The sequence below is a fragment of the Thunnus albacares genome, chromosome 17, assembly GCF_914725855.1.
Source record: "Thunnus albacares chromosome 17, fThuAlb1.1, whole genome shotgun sequence".
Taxonomy (NCBI): Eukaryota; Metazoa; Chordata; class Actinopteri; order Scombriformes; family Scombridae; genus Thunnus; species Thunnus albacares.
The window spans coordinates 10,048,021-10,064,858 of record NC_058122.1 but is presented as its reverse complement, the minus strand read 5'-3'; the positions used below and the strand labels follow the sequence as shown (position 1 = coordinate 10,064,858).

General features: G+C 40.3%; 2 protein-coding genes across 5 annotated transcripts in view; one reads left to right on the top strand and one right to left on the bottom strand.

The window, feature by feature from the left end:
• clec16a (C-type lectin domain containing 16A) overlaps positions 1-6,146 on the top strand; it is a 46,221-nt gene extending 40,075 nt beyond the window's left edge. For 3 of the 4 annotated variants that reach the window (XM_044332409.1, XM_044332410.1, XM_044332408.1), the window contains 2 exons: positions 873-1,010; positions 2,713-6,146. In XM_044332409.1, the coding sequence (XP_044188344.1) occupies positions 873-1,010; positions 2,713-3,377 (803 nt within the window). In that variant the 3' untranslated portion in view covers positions 3,378-6,146. The remainder of the gene's footprint in view (positions 1-872; positions 1,011-2,712) is intronic. The other variant, XM_044332411.1, reaches the window with a different exon arrangement.
• A 5,677-nt stretch (positions 6,147-11,823) lies between these two features.
• Positions 11,824-14,197, bottom strand: socs1a (suppressor of cytokine signaling 1a). Its single transcript, XM_044331127.1, has 2 exons — positions 13,854-14,197; positions 11,824-12,658 (listed from the first exon to the last, which is right to left on the bottom strand). Exon 2 carries the CDS (start codon positions 12,599-12,601, stop codon positions 11,879-11,881), a length of 723 nt encoding a protein of 240 aa, XP_044187062.1. The 5' UTR covers positions 12,602-12,658; positions 13,854-14,197; the 3' UTR covers positions 11,824-11,878.
• Positions 14,198-16,838: the final 2,641 nt, after the last annotated feature.

Here is a 16,838-nt window from a genome sequence, read left to right as displayed (position 1 = left end):
TTAGTATTATAATAAACAATAAAGAACATTGGGTAAGTGTGTTAAGACCTTTCCTTTTAAGTCTTAGAGAAAACTTTTTCAGAAAGTTGACCTTCAAACCAATTGTGATGGTATCTGAGCAGTGGAAAGGATTTGTGATTTGATCTTTAGTTAAGAAGTGTAACAGTAATTCAAGACTTGCTGTAGATTAGAGGCTTTGTGTAGACATATGACTCCTGAGGATACAGCAGAAACTCTTCCTCTGATGTTAAATACCTTTTGCTATAGTTTTAATGTCGCCTCATCTGTGCCAGCTAAATCCTTTTCTTCCGGGTTCAAATTACCTGCTGCCTGAATAGGTCTCTTTGTTTGTCTCAGCGAGGAAACTTACTTCCATGGAAATGACTTTGAAATGTGAAGCTCTTGAATTCCAGGCTTCTTCACTGTGAAAATGATTTTCTAAGGCTTTTGAGTCAACATATATTGGATATATTGAAAGCCAAGTTTAAAGTCAACATGTATCTGTGTGTGTTTTGGGTAAACTACAGTAACATTACAAGGTTTAAATTTGTTCAAACAAAGCTGTTTTGAATAAGTTTTCAGGTTAATCTCACACTCACACACATACATAAACTGTATCTGACGCACAATTCTCTTAGGTTACATTGGTGTATGAGTGTCTGTACTGTGTCCACATAAAATCTCTAGACTTAATTTGTGTTCTTTTATATTCATCCTTGTGATGACCTAAAAAAAAAACTGAAAGGCAACAACATTCCTCACCTAAAGTAAGGATGTCAGGGTCAGGAATGATCCTGAAATGACAAAAGCAGTTAACACAAGCGTGTGTGTGTGTTTGTGTGTGTGTTTATGTTCATGTGCGCCGTCCCCAGGGTTTGCGGTGGCTCACTGTGTGTCACAGCACAGTCCCTCTCCCCTCTCCTCACCCTCACCTCCCTCCAGTGGGAGTGGGAGCACAGGAAGATGTGACTCTGTTACTGCAAGCACTATATCAGCTCAGAGCCCCACAGGTAGCACACACATACACACACACACACACACATTCCTTGTTTACAGAAGCACAATCATAAAGAAATAAATATGGTTCATTATAATAGGCAGATTCTGGATCATAATGTAAACATTTGTGGGAAAAGTAAATAGAGCTAGAGGTGTGGCTAACTCAAAGTACAAGGTGTGACTATGGTACAGCTACACATATACACACACACACACCTGCAAAAACCAGTGGTGTCAGTTGAGTTCTTAGTATATACTGTAAGAAGTATATAGGATCATATATATATATATAGGTGTCTATATATGTTTTTTGTGTGAACATAAATAACTACATTCTAACCTTCAGAGTACCTGTTAAACTGGTTGCAGAGATATCTCAGGGACTCCCGCTACAAAATATTCAAGGCATATTTACACCCAGCTTTGTTTGGAGCACTTTCACTGTTACTGAACTGAATTCAGCTGAACTGAATAACAGAGCAGGTAAAAGTTACGCCTGCTGGAATGATGGTTAAGGAATGTGAATAGATCAAGCGTTGAGTGCTGTATTGGTTCCTTATGTTATCAGGTGTTAAACCATTTCTTTTTTTTTTTTGACATTATTATTTACATATATCATTAAATGTTGCTTAAAAGTCGTCCTAGGTTTGTAAGGCCCGCTAAGAAAGCTCTAAGGGTGTCCTCTCATTCAAGTGTTGCATCTGTTCAGGCTTTTTTCCACAGTAGTGAGTGAACATGTATAGACAGTGAGTGTTTCACACACCGGCTCATACCTGAACGGCTTCATAACTGGACCTATCTACTGGAACATCACCGTATGCATGATTTACCTGATGATAAATCATCGTAAAAAAAAGCTTTCATTTTATAACTCTAAATTGTCAATCAGCATTTCCACTTAGAAGAGCAGACTAAACCATTGTTTTCAAATCTTATCAAGCACATTATTTTCTTTACTACTTTTGATTTACATGTTGTCAGCCTCAAAATGCATTGACTTCTAGAGTTACAGACACTAAGAAAAGCTATCAAAGGTGAAGTTTGTTCTGATTTTGTAGTCATGACACTGATCATCGTAAAACAGTTTTGTTGTGTTTTCCATACCGCGCCTTCACTCTTACAATGTGAGTATGCGTACGTAGTAGTTGACACTGTAGTACATAGTTAAAGGTGTAGTTCTGTTACTATTAGACGACTGCTGCTGCTGCTTATATGTGTGATAGAAGTGCGGTGTGACCACCCAGCTGTACCTCTTTTAAATTCTGCTTTTAATGACATGCTTGAAACAATCTCAACCTTGTTATAAGGGATCTGCTCATTCTTTGAACAGCAATTTAAAATAACAGATGCCAACAATTTAAAAGGAGATTCTTGGAGAACATGCTGTGCTTTGTTACTCAGTCAACCCTCTGTCTGTGTCTGTCCAAATACATGTGTAGCACTTACCCGCATAGATCGAAGTTCTCCTGTTTGTTATAAATCCTGAGAGTTTTAGTGTTGCCGCTTGTTAATAGAATTTATCATAAACTTTTGAGTTACGTTTAAGGCAAAGAATTTCCTCTTAGTACATTTAACTGTACAGAAACATTACATTAACAAAGGAGGAGGAGCATGTGTAGCTTTTTTAAAAAACAATTTCACACCAGGGACACAGTGAGAATCCTTCAAAATGTGTCTTCCATCTCCTTCACTCTCTCCTCTGCTCTTCTTTAGATGATGGCACGTTTTTGGAGCACACACCTCCCTCCTCTTCAGGAGGAGAAGGGGAAGGAGGAGGCGGGGAAGTAACACTGGTCTCCTCTACTCCCTCGACCCCAGCTCCAGCTCACGCCTTGGCCCCGAGCCTCACCCCGGCCTCCCAGCCCACCATCTCCCTCCTCACCGACAGCAACGCCGACACCCTCAGCGTGGAGTCGCTCACGCTGCTACCCCCTGCCGACTCACCACACCTACACCCCTGTGCCAGCCACATTTCCACAACCCTTCAGAGACCAGACGCTCCCATTGCAGAAGAGGAAGAGGACTATAATGACGAGAAAGAGGGAGATTGGAAAGGAAAACAAAGGGAAGAGGAAGAGCTAAAGGAGGAGGACGTCGAGACGTCTTTAATGGATGAGACAGATGTGACGGTAAAAGAGGAAACCACATCGACAGAGTTGGTCACACCCACTGATGAGGCGCCGCAGGAACCAAAGGGAGGAAACGTGGCAGAAGATGAGGAGCCTGTAGATGAAGACATACCTCTTGGAGCACATAGAGACCGGCCCTCTGCTGCACAGCTGCAAGTAAGAGACAACTCAACAGCTACAGAGTCTGCAGAGAAGACAGATGATACAGAGATACACACTGAAACACCAGACTCGCTTGAACTGGACTAACATTCACGCCCATGCACTTAAACTCATCTCTCTCTCACACACACATATACATACAGAGGACAGTGAAGTGCGATAGTTAAACTATCCAGCTTGGCTGCAGTATATTTTCATGTTGCAACCTGTCGGTAGTGTGTGATGTGAATAGCATAAGAGGCTTTTGGAGGCATCTCAACATTTGTGTTTGCACATGAAGAAAGACTCTTTTTACTCACAGAGAAAAACAGAGGAGGAGACAGACAGATGGCGGAACTCGTGGAAAAGCTCAAAAGCACGTTTTGGGTTCCCGTGCACTGGAGTGCGTGTGTATGCGAGTGATTTTAGCACGCGCGGGTCAAAGGCGCGCAACCAGCAACATTTTTTTACTCATTCTGATCAATGGTCTGTCAGCTCAGAGACACACACACACACACATGCTCCACATGCTGCTGCTGCTGTGAGGTTTTCAAAGATCTGTTCTATTTTTGTGTCTTATGTTCACATAACAGTTCACCACTGATGTTTCGCGGTGGTGGTCACTACTATGCTAAACACACACATGCTGTCTCACACACACACACACACACACACACAGAGTAAGCTGCACTAGCCTTTTTAACTGCTGCATGTCAGACCTGTTTGCAGTTACTGCCACCTAGAACTGCCACTGGTTAGGCGTGTGCGTATGGTTGCGTATCGTGGGGGTGTGTTCTGCATCTGATTTAGTTCTTATTGTTCCACTAGTAAAGTAATGATCCATTAATTTCCCATTTACTAATCAATGGCTATCATAAAAAATGTATGAAATGATCTTGAGCAAGGAGGGAGCAAACTGTGAAAACGTTCATTTAAGGGCCATCTTGTTCTCCTGCTAGTTAAACATCTGGATGAATGAATCCATTCAGATGCAACATGAGGTGTGTGAAAGCAGCTGATCGTGATCACAGCCAGCACAGAGTTGGTTTCCATCGTCGTTAATGTCGATCTCTCGGGCTGACAGTTTAGGATGGTTTGCTTGAGTGCAGCGTAACAATGCATTTTCATTTTTAAGATATGCAAGAGTAATCAACAAACTTTGACCTCAGCAGATTGGCTTTTAGTTCAACTTCCATTCCAGATCTTTTAACTTCTTTCCCAAACCCATGAGTGGAATCCTGCAGAGGTAAGATAATGTGTGCTCATTCAGCCCGACCGGCAGAATAGATAATGCGAAAGAGCTGATTGGTGGTGCAGTAGTGATACATAATGCTTAGCGGTTCATTGAGTAGTAATAGGAACTCAGTCCATGCATTCATTCATTCATTCTATACAATGAGAATTCAAACCTGTGGTAATGCAGGTGTGCCACTGGTTATAAAACATATTGTAAGTTACTGGGATTGTTTCATATGTTTAGGAAATATTTAAAAACTGAACTTTCTTGATTAAACGACAGCCTCATAGTGTGATACAGTTTAATAGAGATCAGTGATGTTAGACAACTTCATAGAGTCACAAGAAACTATTTGAAGTAACGTACGTGTCTTCAGGTCCGCACATCGCCACAACAACACTGGGTTGAATGTATCTGCTGCTTGCCCCTCAGACACTGACCTGAGCTCAGTTTAATTCTCCATATAGAAATCTCTGTATCTGATGTAAGGACTGTAAACCTGACCTGGGGGCAGATTACTTGAAACATTTACTGGTAATCTTTTATGACAGCATTTGGCTCCGTTTTAGAGTTTGACTTGCATTTTTCCTCGGAAGACAACAGCACATAGGTTCCCAGCTACTTCCAAATTAGGATGATTGTGTTCACATAGAATGCTCTCAACGCACTCCTCTAACATTTTTTTTCTGTTTTCATTATATTATTTCATTATATCCTGCTTTTCTTTCCTGAGTAATGGATATCAAAACATAGTTTGAATTATATTTTCATCCCCAATGGAGGCCACAGCTGCGTATAAAACCTGGAAAAATTGCCAACAATAGCCCCAAGAGTCATAACAGGCTGTTCTGAGATCAGCATCTAGGGGCGAACCCCCTCCTTTAATCAGCTGAATAAAGCTTTACTACTGCAATAATCTTAAGAGCTACTCGATGAAAGGAGAGATGAATGTAACGGACACCTTATCTCTCCAAACAGCTGTGTTATTCAATTGATATGAATGGGGTCAGTGTATTTTATCTTTGATTCATGACTTGATTTCTTGAGAACAAAGCACACTCACTGATTCATTATAACGTAATTCCTCCCCTTTTGTTCACTTCTTCCTCATATTTTCTGCATTCGCGATCCAGCTCATCCTCTCATTTCCTGTGCCATCATCGTAAGTCTTAAGGCTCGATCATTCTTATTTTTAACTCTGTACAGTCGAGTTTGTTAACGAGAAATCAGAGCAATACTCTTTTTTTTTTTTTTTTTTTTTCTTTTTTTTTTTGAGTCTGTCTCTTAGTATTTCCATCTGGCTACTGTATATAGCAGCAGAATGATAGTGATGAAGAGGCTTGGTACAAGGAGCATTTGTAGAGAAGCTAGCGACGGTTTGGAGGAACACGCCGCCATGTTGCCGCCATGTTGTCTTCCAACAGGGCGGCGTGTCACCCGTAACCACTACTGCCAACCTCTACCCAAACATGCCATGACAAGCTTCCATTATTAAGTCTCTGATTGTAGTGTGTGTGTATGTAATATGTTTGTATGCTCTGTAAATGCTTTTGGCTTTTAAACATGTAATTATTGTTAATGAACTGAAACAGAGGAATAAATAAAGACCTGCAATAAATTATTCTACTTAACAACAGTGAGACCGGCGTATGAGGTTTGTTATGTTGTTTCTCATGTCTCGCTCGTGTAAAATCCTGACCTACACTGAGGAAGCTTCAGTTGAACAAACACCCACACAGTGATCTTCAACTGCAGTGTTAAGATGCATCTATCATTACTGTAAAGGAACATCTTGCTTCCTACGCTGCAGCGCTACAACTTGGTTTCAACTTGTGTTTGAAAGTGTTTTTTCATGTGTAAAAAATGAACATAATGTCACTGAGCTGAATTCATATTTGTGTGTGTTTGTGTGTGTGTGTATGTGTGTGTGACGGAAGACTGAGAGCATGACGTTGCCTTTACACTTTCTACCTTTGCGTTGTCTTCCTGTGGCTGCTGCAGGAGCCCTCAGTCACCTTGCGGTCTGTACGTGTTGCTTTTATCGCGGTTCCTCTCTTCAGGGAAGTCTGTGTGTGTGTGCGCAAACATGTGAATGGGTTCCTGGTACTGCAACGATACTGAAATGCTTTGGTGTGTGTGTGTTATTTCTCTGTACCAAACCACAGTCACAGCATCACATTGAAGTTTTGACTGTAGAGATCCAAGACAGATTTAATGATTCTGGTGTGCAGACTTGAACAGCACATCTCCTGCACACCCCTGAGTGTGTTAAGACGGTTTCACAACCTTCAAGTCTGTCTTAAAACAACAGTCAGGTGCCCAGATGAACACTGAAATAGGTTTTCATTCCTTCTGTTCATACTGGCCATTAGAAGATCCCTTCTAGTGATCAGAGCCAAAGTTCACAGTCCTCTTTCTCTGTAAAAATGTATTTAAAAGTTTTATCTGAAGCTTATATGAAGTCAAATCAAGTAGATATCTTTCTTTTTAGTGCCAAGGTCCCTCTTTTTGTTACTATACTTCTGACAGGGAAACAAAGGGAATTTGATGCTAAAAAGACTAAATGTGGCAGGTATCCACATGATATGACTAACTCAGAATGCTCTAGCCTCATATAAGCTTCAGATAAACTCAAATAAATGCATTTTTGGATGAAGTGACTGTGTGGTCACACTGTGGATTTTGGTTCACTGACATTGAAAGCGCATTTGAAAAGGATGAATGGAGGAATGATTACAGCAAGGAAAACCTCTTTCAGTGTTCATCTGGACTGTTGTTTAAAGACACACTTGAAAAATTGTGAACCTATCCTTTAAAACTAGATAGCACTTAAGACAAAATTTACAAATAATAACATACTGTATTTAGGATCCAATTTAATGGCACTGTAGAAGTTTTTTTGGATTACTACAAAATTTAAAGGGTGCTGAGGGACAGGCCCCAAAACATACCCATATTTAAAGCAGTGATTCATACCACTCACATGTCTGCACGGTAAATATGAAGCTAACACAATCAGCTGAAGACTGGAAACAGGGAAACAGCTAGCCTTTTGCTGTCCAAAGGTAACATCTGCCTACCAGCACCTCAAGCTCACTAATTAACATATCAAACTATTATATAAAGACACATCAATACATGAAATCTATTCAGAAGCTGCCTTTTTTGGTAAATCTGTGAAAACTTTTTCTGGTCACTGATCACACTGAACACACTGATCAGTGTTTCCATAAATTTCCTGCAAATCACCCATGCCGTAAATTCTGAGATGTGCTAGTAACAGGAATTAGAGTTGGTAGAAAAAGAAATCCTGTGGAGAAGTCCAAAAATTTAAAGAAACTGATGACTAATGATAGTCTTCCTAGAAATGCATTTCAACATCACTTCTCGATGTGAATCTCTTTATAAGAAACTCAGGAATCAGCATTTGGTCAAAGGAAATTGTCCATGAAAACACAAGCGACCAGTGAGGCTGCTAGAAAGCGGCATAATAAACTGTTCATAAAGCTGTTGATGTCTATTTTGTTGGAAAATTGCATCACAATGCCAAAAATATAAGTGTCTTTACATCAAGTGTCAAGGTCATTTTTTGAAAGAACATCTCTCTTATGTTATTTATCTTGTTGTCCTCAGTATTTTTGTGTGCCACTTTGATGTGGAGATGTCAGTTTATAATTTATTTCTGTATAGCGGTGTGTGTGTGTGTTTAAAGGACAAAAAATTCCAAGTGAAGGATTCTACAGAAATCAGCTGATAAGCGCACAGTCATAGAATACCTCACTTCACCTTTCACTTCTCAAAATAGTCGGGAATGTCCTGAAAACTGAGAAGCTATGAATGAAACTGCCACATATGATTCATTCCTCACCATCCCCCAGCCCCACAAGATTACACACGCAAACTTGTGTTTAAATATCTTATCTCAGTTTCTAGGTAAAGCTTTGAAAACTGAGGCTTGATAACACATACGCTTATAAATATTAAGATATTACAACCATCACTTATATATCACTGACTCATGTTCCACTTTGTGTCTTTTTGTGTGTTTGTTCCACCCCTGCTCAACCTCTTCCTCAAGTTGAGATAATTATATCCTCACACTAGTTAGACTTTACTTGAATCAACCAGTGAGTATTCAGTATGACTCAACACTGTGTGTTTGTTTGTGTGTGTGTGTGTGTGCTTGTGGCTACATTTGTCTAGACCCAAGAGAATAAAAAGAAATCCCCAAAAAGATCATACAGCCTTATGGTAAGGTTTGGCGTTGGAGTTCTGATTAGGTATGAGGAAAGGGTTGGAGGTAAGGTTAGAAATTAAAAGTACACTACACAGTTGTGAAAAAGTGACACATACTCTCACAAATGTCATGAAACTGCAAAATTAAGACCAGGTTATTCTGCTTTCTAAAGATAATGTCATGTGGAGTCACAGCTCATCTTGTTTGCTTCTAGTTCCCACACATTCTGTGATACATCCTATTAGTACCCAGTTAGATGAGGAGATATCTGATATTTTAAAGCTGCATCTAGCACCCTGGTTATTTTAGCTTAGCATGAAAACTAGCATGACTCCATCTGAGGGTGACAAAAACTGCTATTAATTAACACATTATAACTAGTTTGTTGAATCTGTTCAACCAAAGTGTAAACTAGCGGAGACTAGTTAGCTTACTGGTCTAGCTAAATATAGCTTATGCACTGGACTAGCTAGCTAATTATCTAATTCACCAATTAACAAGCTACTTATAGTCCAGCATACAAGCCCCAAAATGCACAAATTGTTATTTCTATATTGTTTTTTGTACGGATTAAGCTTTGTCTATGTGCTAAGCTAAGCTAACTGGCTGCTCATGGCAGCTTTAATATATTTACCATACACACATAAGATTGGTAGCTGGTGTGTTCCATTTGAACTGGGAAGTCAGAATTTCTGAGTACCCAGTTGTAAATTTCAACTGGAACACCCCCTGAATTCGGTTTTCTGACTTGGAAAGTCAGAATAACCTCACCAACCCCACCCCCAAAATCCAAGATGGCTGCTCTGTGAATCAACAGTGAGAAAGCCGTAGTAATACACTGTTTATTAGCACAGTGCTAATAAACAGTGTATTATAGAAGCTTCTATCTCTTGATATTATTTCTTCCTGTGAATGTCAGGTAATAACAGGATGTTTCCAGCAGTAATACCATGAAAACACAGTGACATATGTTCAGTTTTGCACACTGTGAGGAGACCAGAAGGGAAACATGAGAGGGAAGGGCGACCTGCCAGAGTCTGGGAATAAACAGGAAAAAAAACCCACTGCTATTCTTAAAAAGATACTGGAAAGCCTCACCATTGCTGTTTGTCAGTCTGATACTACTTCTCACAAGCTGGATCCTCTACATTTTAGGTTAGAAAATAAATAATTACTTTTAAATTGATTCACTCAGGAGCTGAACTCTTCAACTGTGGTTCAGACAAGAGGGAAGTTTTATTAACACATGCTGCAACAATTCAGTTTGGTTGCATGCAATGGCTCTGTGTAAGAATGTGTAAGGTGTGTAAGGTTCCTGTTATATCACTGTCCTGTTTGACATACCGGTCATGCACCTTTAAGCATGACTTCAGTCTGAGTTTTACAGATTTCAGCTCGGCTTTGGTCTGATATGACAGTAAGTATGAAAGAAATAGCATGTGCACTCTGTTTCTCATACACATGCACACTCCATGAGTCATACACTCTAACTGGGGATACCCACCCTGGTTCAGGACTGCCACACCCAATACAGAAGTAAGATATTTCAGTCAGTGTGTTGGAAAAAATGACATTGCTTTGTTTCATTGTTTTGACTCCTCGCATGATTTTTCTTGACAGTTCTTTTCACCTGTTATCTTTTTTTTATTCCATTCTGCTTATTTACATAACTGTTCTAAATATGTGCTACATACAAAAAGTCCATTATTCATAACTAAGATTAAATGCGAGCTGTAAATCTTACCCTGACCTTGATCTAACATGTCTCTGTATAACCACTAACCCCAAAACTTTCCCACTTCCTCCTGAGGAAAATTTTAATGTGCACTGGGTCCTCATTAGGTTCAAAGCACTTGTATGCACAGACACACACACATCCGCATCAGTATGTGTCACCTCTGCCCCTGTTTCTGGTAAGTGTGTGTGTGTCTAAGCGTAACAGTCCATTTACTACAAAAGTAACCCCACCCACCTGTCACTTTACCCTACAGAGATGAATCACTGTGGTGACAGTACTGTACACTACATTGTTACACTTCCTGTCTGCCTGTCTATCCTATTGTCTGCGACATAATGCAGCCAGACTTTGTGATTGTGAAGGTGTGTGTGTTTGTTTGTCCCTCCCCGTCTCTCTCTCCACGCCTACATACTCCAACCACGCCTTCAGTTGGCAAGACTTGCAGAACAAGCATATTACTAAAGACACAATCAAAAAGTAAACACAAAGTTTAAGTAGTTTAAATACATTGTAGTTTAATAAAATATAATAAAAATAATACAAAAATACAACAAAATATTAATATAGTATAGACAACAGTATTGACTAATTCAGTATTCTGCTTGGCAGATGGTTGAACTAGAGAGATACCTCTAGATACAGTACAGTTTAACACCAGACCTCATGACTCCAATACCATCTGATCTGAACTCACTGGCTTTTAAATGTCAAATAGTATATGAGCCATCAGTGCTGGCAAACATTCATGTGTGATGTAAACATTCAACAGCATTAGAGTATTACAATCTGCTACACAAATAAAACAAATCCTACAGGTGGATGATTTCAACTGAACTCTCCACCATGCCTCCATATTTCTAAGAGCCCCTTGTGTTTTGAAGTCCACTCTGTAGGCATTGTCAATGTCCTTCCACAGCCCACTACTAAATATTTTAGGCCCTCTGGAGGTTGCAAACCAGCAACAACAGAGCCTGCAGTTTCCAGGAGAGCAGTCACAGTCAACTCCACCAGTTCTTGTGTCTTTGTAAAAGCTCCATTGTCTCTGTAGTTTTTTCTTAATGCAGCGTTTTCCATCTGTTCACGCTTTCTCAAGGCCAGAAGGTGTTCTGCCTGTATGCAAGTGGAGGCTTGAGAGGTAACGTATGGTGAAATGTCATGCATGGACCCTGTCCACCTAGAGTCAAACTGTGCTTGACTGTGCAGATAATGTCTCTCTTGAAACATTTTGCAGCCTTTCAGCTCGATAGAGAGAGCTGATTTAGTCTGTAACCATGGCGACACACTCTTAACCTCCACCTCATGATGGGCAGGTCTTGTCAAGCGCTCCTGCCTGGTTCTTTGTAAATATTGCTTTCTTGAGATTAATGATAATACTGTCAAAATACCATATGGCAATGTCATAACTTGTAAGGGAATTCCGTCAGAAAGTCTTGGACAATATGGGTGAGTGGCAGCTCTGAGACCCGGCTTGCTCCACCACACAGCTCCATGATGCGCTTCCTGCACAGCTCCTGCAGCGTTGGCTCCCATTTCCTGTATGGAATGCTCAGGCTCTTCTTGGGAGAGTTGATGTAATGCTCCAAGAGGGCAAAGAGCGTCGGGAAGGTGCGCTCGTTGCCCGCCAGTGAGAACTTTTGCCGCTTGTAGTCGATGCGCACGCTGACCGGTCCGCTCTTGGCGTGGTAGGACAATGTGAAGAAGACGTCTTTCTGTCTGCTGTCCCGGATGAGAAAGCTGCCCAGAGGAGCGTCCCGCAGCATGCGGTGTGCGTCCTCCACTCCCAGAGGGCCCCAGTAGAAGCCACTGCGCTCGAGCTTGGACGCTGTGTCCGTGATGATCTTGCAGTCCTCCTTGCAGCTGAAGGTCGGGAAATGGGTCAGATACACAGAGGGGACAGTCACTGATCTCGGGTTTGGCGCTGGAGCAGCCCGCCGCTGAAGCTCCTCGGACTCTGTGCGGTGCGGGCTCAGAGGGAGCTCGCGCCTCTGCAGAGATGATGACAGTGACGATGATGAGGACAAGGAAGATGAGGAGGATGATGATGAGGATGATGATGACGATGAAGATGAGCTTGACAAGTGGGTCTTGTCGTTGCCTTCCACTGTGCTGTCGGCTACCATCCTACAGGGGAGAGAGGCCCCAAACCCTCTCCCATCGCTAACCACCACACTGACATCCTGGAAGAGACAAAAAAAGAAAGAGTTATTATCACAACCACTTATTTATTACTATTAAAGCAAACGGCATCATTCTTACAACAGCTTGGTCAAAGTAAAGTCAGGTACGAGTTAAGTTTTCCTGACAGTGGCTGAACACACAGCTTTAAAACCAAGTCTCAGGCAAGGACCATGTAAGGAAGGCTTTGTTGCTCGAAAAGAAGAGAAGTGTGTGTTTGTGTGTGTGTGTGCATAATTAAGTGACTGAGTGTGGGTTAGAAATTCATTCTAGTTTCCATTGAGCGGTACTAAGTTTGATATGACTGGAATGCGGTTTGGCTGATGTCAGCCGCAGCCAGATTACTGTACACTGTCTGTAGACACACACACACACACACACACACACACACACACACACACACACACACACACAGAGTTTATGATGCTTATCATGTGTTTTTTTTTTTTTGTCATCACTTCTGTCTTAGTGACTAAGATCGAACTTTATGAGGCCATAAAGAAAAATAAATATATATACTTTGTGAACTGAAAGTAGATTTTTGTTTTACATGACTTTTTCAGAATATAAATAGTTTAAAACACTACCCCTGAACCTGGTGGAGTTGACATCTAGCTGCTCATCAGCTGAGTGCAAGTTACACAAGACGTTTCTGTACACACATCAACAGGCTGCTCCTCGGTGTGATTCACCTTTTACCTAAAACTTGTAAAACAAGTTGCTCAAAAGTTGTAATAAATTCCAGGAAAAGGTAATTATTAACAGGTAATGACTTGTGTTGCAATTTGGGGACTTTTTTTAAAAAATCTCAATACCAGGCAATCACAATCACATGTCCAAACCATGTAAATAGACAAAATTTAAATTTAATCATATTTTTGTTTGTTTGTTTGTGTGTGTGTGTTTTAATCGAGGCCATTTACAAGAGTTTATCATTGCTGGATACTCTCCATAGCCTCATAAAGCTCAAATGTTTCCACATCAAACTGTTGCCAGCCGGACAGTGGGAATCAAACAGGATTAAACTGTGAAACCAGCTCCATGATTCAAAAAAAAAAATGGATGCACTCAGTAAATGCTTGAATTACTTGACTACTTCACTTGAAATGCACGGAGCTCACAAAAAAAGGCGGCCATGACTATTTAATCCTCCAAAGGGAGAAAAAAACATCCAAGAGTACAGCAGAAAAGTCTTACCGTTTCGCTCTAACAACAGCGGCGGTTTAAAGCTCCGTTTGTCTGTAATCCCAAAGTACAAATGCTGCGATGAGAGCAGTAAATATCCTGCAGGTAATCCGTGTCACAGCGCAAGGATTAGAGAGAGGACGAGGTGTAACAGCCAGGAGTTTAGAATTTGTCGACCCGCTTTGTTTGGCTGTGATTCCCACCCGTCAAAATCATACTATCATGAGTGTGGTCCGCTACACATTTCTCCCTTTATATTGCCTCTTCTCTGTAGCTCCGCCCGCCGCTTCCTTGAATAGAAAGGCCTTTCTGAGCGGCAACCTAGCACTTCAGATGAAAAAGAAATGAAAGTGAAACTTTCAGCCGTGCTGAGACTGCCCCCCTCTCTCTCTCTTTCAGTTCATTTGAAGTCGCCTCAAATTTCTCGAAAACCGCAAAAACCACATGACAGCAAGGCGTTTACAGAAATGCAGGGTGATTCGAGTAATAGCAGTTTTTGTTAAATATTCTTGTTGTAGTGTTTTTACTGGTCAAGTCTTTTATTCACCAGTGCAGTTTGATTCAGAGATATTATTCAACATGCAAAACATCAGTCATCTTAAAAAAAAAAGCACAATATGTTGTCAGGTATGACCTTGAAATGCATTTAATGCCAGTCTCATTTTGCCAGTTTAAGCAGATTTTGCATGAAGATTAAAATTCTTTAACCTTTGCTCACTCAGATAAGTCCCATTTAGATAGTTATCTCTTTTCCAGGAAAGGAAGATCTGGACAAACAGTCACATAGAAATTTCTGGCATGCAGCAGTTATGTACGTAATATCAAATCACATAAGGAGGATTTTTTTTTCCTATTCACAGTAAATATTGAGGGAAAAAAGCAGCTGTGAACAATCAGTTGTTGTTGCAGCTGCTTCACTTCTTCATTTGCTGTTAGTAGCATACACACTTCTGCAGAAAAAAAAGAGAAAGAAGTTTCATCCAGCCTTCACATTTGGGGTGATTCATCGCAGAGATGCTGGTATTGTGACAGTCATTTCTCTATTTTGACTTTCAAAACTATTTTAGCAAAGCTACATCAGCCATTTCTGTTGTATTTTTTTTAGTATATAGTCTGAAGTATCAATGACATCATGATTGATCATATAATTACTGTTCCTCTTAAGCTGTGGTTTTATGCTGGTTGTTACATTACTTTGTCGACTACTCAATGCTGATTGGCCAGTTAGTCTCTGAGGTCGCTTATTTCTGAGTCTGTTTTGATTGTTTCTAATTATATATGAAGTGGAGTCAGTTAGTACCAAAATTACATTGCACTGTCCCACAGTAAGGCTTAATTGATGTCGGAAACCTTTCAAATCTCACTTTAACTTTATTCATGTTTTTTGAGCATAAGTGAAACAACATTGACTAGTGATGTAAGACACGTTTCAGAAGAGTTCTGAAAATGACATTTAATTATATCTAATGTAATTAAAGTTCCCACAGACTTGTTATGGCTGCAGTATTTGGACACCAGCTGCAGGCTTATTACCTCATCTCTAGTTACAGTTCTGCTCTACTATGTTTTGGTATTGGATTATAAATTACTCAATCATTGCTTCATGCCAAATGATTCATGTATAATCTGCATATCAGAACTTCACATGTTGATGTCACACATTATGGCATCACAATTAAAAGACTATAAACACTTTTTTTTTAGAGAAATCCAAAGTTATAAATAAAAGTTATTAGCAGTCTCCTGCTGGCAAGTTTGAGTAACATCACAGTCTAAGTATCATGGTTTTAAGGAGGGACGGGTGGAACAACACCCCCCTTGTCATGTTATCAGGTTACAAAAGAGCGAGTCAGATAAACAGAAAGTTAAGGAAAGACTTGTGGTCAGCTGCCACAGGCATAAAGAGGGCCTGCAGAGACAGACAGGCACACTGCAGGCAGGCAGATGATAGCTAAGAGAAGTCATGTGTGGTAATAGTGTCAGTGACTCAACTAGTCTGACTCAACTAGTTCTCAGAACCTGCTGGTTCCATTATGTATATCTGATAGTGCTTATGATGCCCACCATGTAGAGTTGAGATCAACTCTTAGGCATGTACCACCACATTTTTTCCACCATTGTGATTGTTGAAGTATGTTTGCTCCTCCCTTACAGCAGAAACAGGCCTACAATGCATTTTGTGTCCCCTCTCACAGCTTGAAAAACATTAGTGTAGGCCTTTGTTGTTGTGTGCATGTGTCAGTTGCATTCTTTATTCAAATAACCAGCAAAAATCATTCAATGAAGCATATCCTTAAGTAACAAAGCATAGTAATAGACAGGATACAGGATGTTGATGAATTAAAGTTGCCTTTCCAGTTTTGTCATCAGCTATTTTTAAGAACTGATCTCATGTCTCATTGTATTTAAGTTTGTTTTTTGCTCAATTTTTAAAGATTTCATTTTTTTCATTTTCTAATATTGAGACTCATATTAATGCTTATCACTTTATAAATCAACGCTTCACGTATATATCGTTGTGTATTTTGTGGGTGACTTTGAGAATAAACAAAATCTTATCAAATGTACTGTAACTTGAGTGTTAAATGTTCTGTTCACAATGCAACTGACTGTGCTGAATACACTCAGATCACTGCAGCCAGGTCCAAGTAGAGAGAGAGACAGACAGATAGGCAGGCAGGGGGAGGGAGGCCAACGGGTTTAAGGATCATGCTTAAATAAAAACACATGTTAAATGTAACAATAGATGCGTACCACTGCTGCCTCTGCTTCTGCTGCATGGCTGTCCTACTGCACGTGCATTGCAGACTCTTTATATGGTAAATCACTTATCATCAAATACTATGTAATGCAGTGTGTAACAGCGTACCTATGTGCACGTGTCTTGTGTACATTTGCGTGCACTCAGTGTTTGTTTGCATGTGTGTGCATGTTCTGTGAGTTTCATTTCTGTGAAACAGGGAGAGAAACAAGAGTCTGAAACATAGCCAGCTTAAC

Excerpts from the sequence above, each read along its gene's own strand:
- socs1a (XM_044331127.1), bottom strand. The coding sequence starts at position 12,601 with ATGGTAGCCGACAGCACAGTGGAAGGCAACGACAAGACCCACTTGTCA.